An 8,564-nucleotide genomic window follows, 5' to 3' on the forward strand; every position below is an offset into this window, starting at 1 on the left:
TATTATCTACCCTAGAAATAATTTAAATGGCAAAACAAGGTTTGCCGGGTCAGCTAGTATGTAATAAACTCCTTAGCCTTCTAATGACCAAGAATTGCGAAAGTTTAAAACTGGAAAAGGAATAAAACTATTGTAAATAGCATATTTCTCAAGAAAATTATCATGAGTTTTCTCTCTCATCAAGAAAATGAATAGTGACAAAAAATTTTATTATCTCATGAATAATGAATATTTTTCTATTATCCATTGTGTTTCATATGTTGGAGGACTTCGAATTGAATCTTAGTGAATATCTTGAATAGAAATGGACAACAAACTTTTTGGAAAAACATTCCCTGTGATTTATTATTGAAAAAGACCCGAAATATTTGAGTTAAAAACTGTTTTTTCTGAAAATCTCAATTTTAATGAAAGTTTACTCTACATTGACTGTATAACTTTTTTTTTATATTCTCTCGGGAAGGTTTTGAACGAAACAAGACACATTAAATGGAAGTAAAATTCAGGATTTCACCGAATCTTATGTGGAAGAAGAGAAATGAACCATTTTCAAAATACTGAAATGCTGATTTAAAACTTTCGTTCTCCACCGTGGAAAAATGCTGTGTTGCTCTGATGAGGCCAAATGAGGTCGAAACCATGGTCAGCATCTGCTTTTCTTCGGTGGAGCGTACTCCATTTGGGGCCTTGACGATGGCAAATTGGCTAGCTCAATTCAGATCGTAACACTTGTCGATATTCATATCGTCGGGTGGTATGCATCTGAATTTATCCTCAATAATGTTTAAGTTCAGACTCTTTTATCTGTATAATCCGTTCATTGAAATTTCTTAGAAAATGGGTAGGTAGGTAATAGTTCCGATTAACGGCGGTAAAGGGATACAAACCCTTCGGAGAATGACCATTTTCAAAAGGGATGTGGTGTAATTATGAATATCGATAAGAAATAGAATTCAGAAAAATAATAAAACGTTAAGTCTGAAAAGACATGCTTTTCAAAAGAAATGAGTTATGGAACAATATTGTTTGATTTTATGAAGGGCAAAAGGGTTCCTTCAGAGAAATCGATAATGAAGATGTTAAGCTTACGAGTAATATAGGTACCTGAATAAACTGTTCAATTACGTATCCTTCAGATTAGTTGACTGTTCAAAATCATTTTTCATGATATAATATACAGGGTGTCCAAAAACTATTCGTTAAATATAGAAACGACAACAAAACTAGGAGAATAAACTCTGTAATCTATCCAAGTCATAGATTACCTATGACCTAAAAAACTGCATTTTATTGCTCAATAAGGTTTTTTAACTGCCTTCCAACGAATATCAGGAAAGAGAGAAATTTTGTAGTCTTTTAAAAAACCATATTGTCCTTAATTTTGAGAATAGAACCATATAGCATTGAAGAATTTTTTTCAGCATGTTACAGATTGAGATGAATATGTTTGTTACCTATATATTGTGTTTTTAGATTAGTTCAAATTTTGAATGTGACGTATTTTCTTTTCATTTGTATCTTTGTTGAGCTGCAGTGATGTGAAAATAAAGTTATCTATATATCTATCTATCTAGTGAATCAAACGTCGCACCACGATAGAGTAGACCAAATATTATCGAATGACACCAACATTAGTTCAACGAAAATGCACCGTTTCCAAAATAATCAGAATTTTATTAAAATACCTAAAGTTGTCGATTTTCGAAATATTTTTCTTGATCACAGGGCCAGTTTATGAAGAAGGATATCGATTTTAAATTATATTGAACTAAGATGGCATTTATGCCTCCTTTGGGTCCTTCATTTATTGTAAATTTTTGAGGAATTTTGGTCAATAAACTAAACTGAACTAAGTTTATTGTTTTATCTCCCCTTATTGAAATTATTTCAAGTAGTTGATCAATAACCTAAGTAAATCTAAATTAAAACAATTGTTTTTTTTACATGATTTTCATTACTCAAGATAAACCCCCTCTATAGGGGTGATAATATGGGAAAAAAACGCTATCCTTCCACAAATTGGCCTTGTGATTGAAAATCAGCAACTTTAGGTTAGGTTTATTTCAGAAACGGTACATTTTCGCTCAACTAATGTTGGTGCCATTCAATATTTGATCTACTCTATCGTGGTATGACGTTTGATTCACTAGTTTTTGGACACCCTGTATACCTACCTATTATTTTAAAGTCTTAAGTTTTGATATTCAATTGTTTTTACTACTTAGAAGTATGAGGATTTAAGATTAGTTACCTAATCTTTTCGAACACAAGATATCACCCCCCGTCTTCCAGTTTTTTTAATTTAAACATTACGTACCATGAAAAATACCAAAAAAAAGAATCAAACGCTTGAAACTAAGTTTGACGAAAGTTTTGTAATATGAAAGTGTTCTTCATATTTTCTCTCATAATGCGACGTTTTCGATTAATTTGATGTTGGAAAATTGAAAAGTATCTGTGAATTTTTAAAAATTGGGTACTTTGGCTGATTACAACTCTTTTTAGAAGATATACAGATGTGTCACCAGTAAACTAATAACCCAAATTGAGTTATTAGATCACCTATCTCCTTATGAAAATTCAAAATTACTAAATCTATTCATCAGGGTCGAATCGAAAAAAATGATATGGGAAAAGAGCGTTTTTTTAACTCAAGAATCTACTTATGAAATTATTGTACTAGTTAAAGACTTACCCTGTATAGATTTAAAAAAATATGGAAAACTGCAAATTTCACACAATTCAACTATTCATTTTAGGCCTTAAATTGTTTCAAAAAAATTAAGAGTACCTATCCACTAATCCAACAGGCAAAAAAAGTTTAGGGCATACCGTTTGAGTCAAATAGAAAAGAATATGATAAATATTGAAGAATTAGATTTGAAATGATTCCTTTTCTTCGACGAAACTTACATCTTAGAAGAGTTCCGGTATGTTCCATTTTTTAATTTTACGCGATAAAATAATAAAAATGATTTGTGACGAAAACGAAAATACAAAAATTAGATGAAATAAAACTCAATTTTTCTAGAAAAATATCAGTATGCGCTTTTAACTGAAGAAATAGATATTGTAATATCTATTATCAAATATAGAATAACAACATTTGAAATCGAAAAGTAGTCAGATTTCCAAATTGTGCGCAAGGGGGCGGTCCCAACCCCAGGTAGAAGCATGATGCCATTGGTCAGAAACGACGAAATTAGGTAGAAAGGTAGAAACGGTAGCGTGCTATATAACCTAGCAGTCATTTTTCGGTCAGTCAGTTGAGTTAACCTTAATGGTGTTAAGATTGTTTAGACTGTTTGAATACTCGCAAGTTTTCGAATATTATAAACGAACTTTAAGGTGATATCACAGTGTTGTGATTGATGATTGATGAATTTTCAAGTTATGGATGTAAGTAATTCTTTTTTTTTATCTCTAGTCAGTTGGTTGCTATTCAATAATTTGTTTGTTGTTCAGATTTTCTGTTTCAAACAGGTATGTGTTATTTTTTTATTTGAAAATGATCATGTACCTATATGGTAGTATCTCTAGAAGTTCAAAGATATTTTCAGCAGTTTGAATATAACATTATATCAACTTCAATATCTGAAATGACATTAATATTAATTTTATTTTCAGAATATGCAGTTTTTAGATATAACAGGGTTGGAAGTGGACGAGATTCGTCACATAAATTCTTGTCTGTCCGATACCCCTCAAAGAATCTCCTTGCCTTGGACTCTCAAGAAGAAATCTCCCCAAAGTGAGTATTGTGATGTATTTTTCAATAATAATATCCTTGCAAATGTAGTCCAAGAAAGATTTGTTGTAACTAGAAATTTAATAATCGACTTATTTTCAGAAAAATTACACAGAAAACCAAATGCAGCAGTCGAATGTAAGAAGCCATCAGACGTTGATGAAGAAACACTGATCTCATACGACAATGCTATATCTGTTGATACACCCACTTCTAAGACGGATCATTTCATTCCCACACAAGTTTCTACAACGGCTGACAAAGAAACAGTTCCCTCCAATGAAATTGCGGAAGAACTTCGCAATTCACCGAGTGCCCCAATATCGAACCTGATCGAAAGTAATACCGAAGTGATGCCTGTTAAAGTTGAAAATATTGTGGCAACATCCTCGAACAAGACTGAAGAAATGAAGAATAAGCCTGTGAAGGTCCAGACGTGTGATGTGAAAAAAAATGGAGTCAAATCAGATGTTAATGAACCTGTAAACGTATGGGCGAAGAAATCATGGACGAGTCTCTTCAAGAAAGAGGAACCCACGACAAATGGAGAGTTAGTGACTGAACGCAGTGATGAGAAAGTTAAATCGTTGGACACTGTTGAAAAAAGCAGAACTATTGATCCAGCCACTCACAGACTAGCAGGTTAGTTGTTGAAGAGACTTTGATTAAATTTTTTGAGTAGAAAAACGTTTAGGTTTTACATAGTCAGTTGTTTGAGTTGAAGAATCAATTATTTTTGTTGTGATATCAATAAACTTTTTCTATATTTGTTACCCAACATTTCATTTTATTTCCAGAATTTCTATCGAACTTCGAAATTGATGGAAAAAGTGCTAATCTACAACCAAGAGGCTTAATCAATAGGAGCAATTATTGCTACATCAATTCGATTTTACAAGCTTTGCTGGCCTGCCCACCTTTATGCAATCTGCTGATAGGACTTTCGAAGAATTTGACGGAGAATGGACACGGCCTACCACCCATCATAAAGAACATGTAAGTTTTATAACAATCCTTCGCTTTGACAGCATCTAAATCAATTTGAAATCTTCCAGGTGCAAATTCATCAATAATTTCGAGAAGCTGCCCGATTCCTACCTAAACCGTATATCGAAAAGGAACAAGAAGAAACAGGGGAGTTTCGACTTCTCCTGCGGCGACTCGATCGAAGCCTCTTCAATCTACACCATCCTGAATGATACCAGAAGCGACTCGTTTCTTGTCGAGGGACGTCAAGAGGACGCTGAGGAATTTTTGGGTCTACTGCTGAACGGACTGAAGGACGAAATGATGAATGTAAGTAGTCGAAATTATTGATTAATCGCATGACTCTTGGTTAAACATGATGAACGAGAACACTTGACTCGGTTTCGCAATTTTTAATTAAGATATTTGTTGATACGCGTGTTTCCGGTTTCATATCATTAAACTCATGTTGAAATCAGAGATAGGCGGAAATTTAATTGATCGTTTACAATTGGTATACTTTGTTTTTGGGCTGAGGATATTTCTAGGATTTTTCAAAGATCTAAACGTTTACCTTTATCACCTTTATGTACAATTTTTACATGATAGAAATCTACGAAGTGGTTGGGAGTTATACAGAGATTAGAGAAACCAGTTGTTGATTTAATCTGCAGAATAGATCTTTACCATTGAAAAATATTCATCTTAAATTCGTCTTATTGGTACATACGAGGATATATTGAAAAATTCTTAGTCTACTATAGAACCAAACAAAATTTCAATGTCAAAATATTTTATTAATCAACATACTCTCCTCTTAATTGGATATGCATTTATTACAAAGAACCTGCAACGTCTCTAGACCTTTCAAAAAGATGTTTCTTCTTGCTCTCAAAACCAGAACTCCACAGCTTTTATAACCTCCTCGTTGAAAGAAAATTTACGACCTTTTAAACGTTCTTTCTGTTGAGGAAAGAGATGATAGTCGGATGGAGCCAAATCTGGTGAATAAAGGGGGTGTTCTAGTAATTCAAACTCTTGATCACGGATTTTTTTCATGGCAACATTAGATTTGTGTGCAGGGGCGTTGTCCTGCAAAAACAAAACACCTTTGGATAGCTTTCCGGGTTTTTTCTCCTCAATTTTTTCCCGTAGAATGGTCAGAAATGTCTAATAGTAACCTCCGGTTATAGTTCTACCCTTATCCAAAAAATCAATCATGGTTACTCCATGCCAATCCCAAAAAACTGAAACAAGAACTTTTCTTGCCGATTTTTGGACGATTTTGGGTCTTGAAGAACCAGAGTTTTGCCATTTCATCGATTTTTGCTTCGTTTCTGGATCGTAGAAATGTACCCAAATTTCATCCATAGTAACAATTAGGTTAGAAGTCTACATCGTTTTCAAATCGAGCACAGATCGAACGCGATGCTTTTACCCTCGCACGCTTTAGGTCAACATTCAAACATTTGGGGATCCATTTTGCAGCAATTTTTCTCACGTCCAAATTGACGTAAACTATATGATGAACGCGTTCGCATGAAATATTCAGTGCTTCAGATATCCGTTTTAGCCTAATTCGACGGTCTGATAAAATCATGTCATGAACTGCATCGATATTCTCGGAGACTCACACATAAACTGTCTTTCCCGATCGGTCATCATCTTCAATGGAAAATTTACCTCTTTTGAAGCTTGCAGTCCAATTTTTCACGGTCGCATACGGAGGACATTGATCATCAAGGATATTAAGCATATCTTCGTAAATCTGCTTACTCCGTAACCATTTTAAATACACGTACTTGACGATGGCTCGATACTCAAATTTTTCGATTTTCACAATTTCGGTGGACATCTTCTTTCTTTTGATTTATTGCGTAACTCTGGTTTACTTTTTTGACTTCAAACTTCACACTGACACTTCTGATGAGTTATTTTGTTCGTTGCTATGGTAACGCAATAATTTTTTATGCATGGAACTGGTCTATGCTAACTAGATATCAATACATCCTCTTGTATCGACATCGATTCATTCACTCTTTTAATCTGAATATTTAAGAAATACAAACTTCCTCTACCTCCAAAGTGAACTCAACTATAGTCTTTTAAAACTCCTCACAATTAAATTGCAGTTTAAATGAATGCTGAATTGAATTTTGCAAATGAAAATGATGAATTTAAGATCAATATTTTTTAATGGCAACAAATAGTTCAATTAAAATTGTGAAACTTAGTCAAGTATTTCCTTCTCTTCTTTTATTATTCGAATGTACGTGGTGTTTGGCATAAGTTCACATTATTACATTCAAAATATTATTGCTTGTCGTATCTCACAACTTTTTTTGTCCTTTCAGATAATCGAATCCTGCAAAACTGAGAACAAAATAGAAATGAATCACGACTCCGAAGACTGGAAACAAATGGGACCAAAGAACAAGCGTAACATCACGAGAAAGGTTCAATTCGACAAAACTCCAATCAGCGACATATTCGGCGGACTCTTGTGCTCAAAGATCCACAAAACGGGAGATGAATCCACAGAAAACATACAGCCGTTCCTGACTCTTCAGCTGAACATCAGGACGGCCAAAACCATCACGGAAGCCCTGGAACAGCTGACGATAAAGAATCAACTTGAAGGAATAACTTCGGCCAAGACGAATCAAAAGGTGGAAGCGTGGCAGCAGGTGCTGATCGAGAAACTGCCGGCTGTTCTTGTCCTCCATCTGCAATGTTTCCGTTACAATGGGAACGGTTGCACGAAGATTATGAAGAAGGTGGAGTTCCCCATCGACCTCCAGGTTGATTCCAAGATCCTGTCGGGAAAACCTAGTAGTTCTTCAGAGAAACAGTACAAGCTTTTCGCTGTCGTTTACCATGAAGGTAAAGAGGCCAGCAAGGGACACTATGTGGCGGACGCGTTCCATTCTGGACATCATACTTGGTTGAGGTTTGACGATGCAAAAGTGAGGTCAGTGTCAGTGGAAAGTGTTTTGAAACCGCATGGAGACAGAGTTCCTTATCTTTTATTTTATAAAAGAGGTGATATAGTTTAAGGTGTATAAATTGAACTATAGAATAATAAATTTGTACATATTAGCGAAAAGGATCGACTAAAATTGTTTTTTGTTATTTTATGAGTAATGTATTGTAAATCTGAAAAATTATAATTATATTTATGATGTTATGTAAATATATACTATATTTTAATAAACAGACTTTATAATATATTTCCTCAGTTTTATTGAGCAGAATTTCCCCGGAATGAACGATTGAAAAAAGCCTAAATTAGCAGTGAATGAAAAAAAAAACATAGACTAAAAGATAATCTATATATTAATAAAAGAGGATCTATGGTTTACTTCAAAATGCTTTATTTGTTGTGTTTATTATTGTAAGGGCAAGGTTTATACAGGGTGTCCCCTAAAGACCACGTCAAACTAAAACGGAAAGTAGATCAGAATGTACTCTACCTGATGTGAAAAAATCGTTCATATGAAAGTCTCACAGTTTTCGAGATATTTGATGTTTTATGAAAATGTTGAATTTTTTCACTTAAACTGCTTTCTCTCTTGCGGAAGCTACAATTAAATACTTTTCGTATCAGTTTTTTTCCGTAAATTTTGTTGAATGATTACTCCAATTCATGCAATGAAAAATACCACGAAATATTATACAGGGATTCTGGAAAAAAAAATTGAAATTCATGTTCTGGAGGAAGTGTTTTTTTGTGCTGAATTCTATCTGACGTGGTATAAAAAAAAGACACTAGACCTTTTCTGCATATTACGTTGAAATGTTGCCTATTCTGTGAGGATTCCGAAAAGGTAAAATACAGGTGATAACCTTC

The 8,564-nt window shown here is 33.9% G+C and overlaps 1 protein-coding gene across 1 annotated transcript; it reads left to right on the plus strand.

Moving 5' to 3' along the window:
• The first annotated feature begins 3,602 nt into the window (after positions 1 to 3,602).
• LOC123317998 (ubiquitin carboxyl-terminal hydrolase 10-like) lies at positions 3,603 to 7,944 on the plus strand. The gene is made up of 5 exons (XM_044904647.1): positions 3,603 to 3,751; positions 3,851 to 4,390; positions 4,546 to 4,744; positions 4,804 to 5,044; positions 7,069 to 7,944. The coding sequence occupies exons 1-5, from the start codon at positions 3,631 to 3,633 to the stop codon at positions 7,768 to 7,770; spliced, it is 1,803 nt and encodes a 600-aa protein (XP_044760582.1). The 5' UTR covers positions 3,603 to 3,630; the 3' UTR covers positions 7,771 to 7,944.
• The last annotated feature ends 620 nt before the right edge of the window (positions 7,945 to 8,564 follow it).

This window comes from Coccinella septempunctata, chromosome 7 (assembly GCF_907165205.1).
Source record: "Coccinella septempunctata chromosome 7, icCocSept1.1, whole genome shotgun sequence".
NCBI lineage: Eukaryota > Metazoa > Arthropoda > Insecta > Coleoptera > Coccinellidae > Coccinella > Coccinella septempunctata.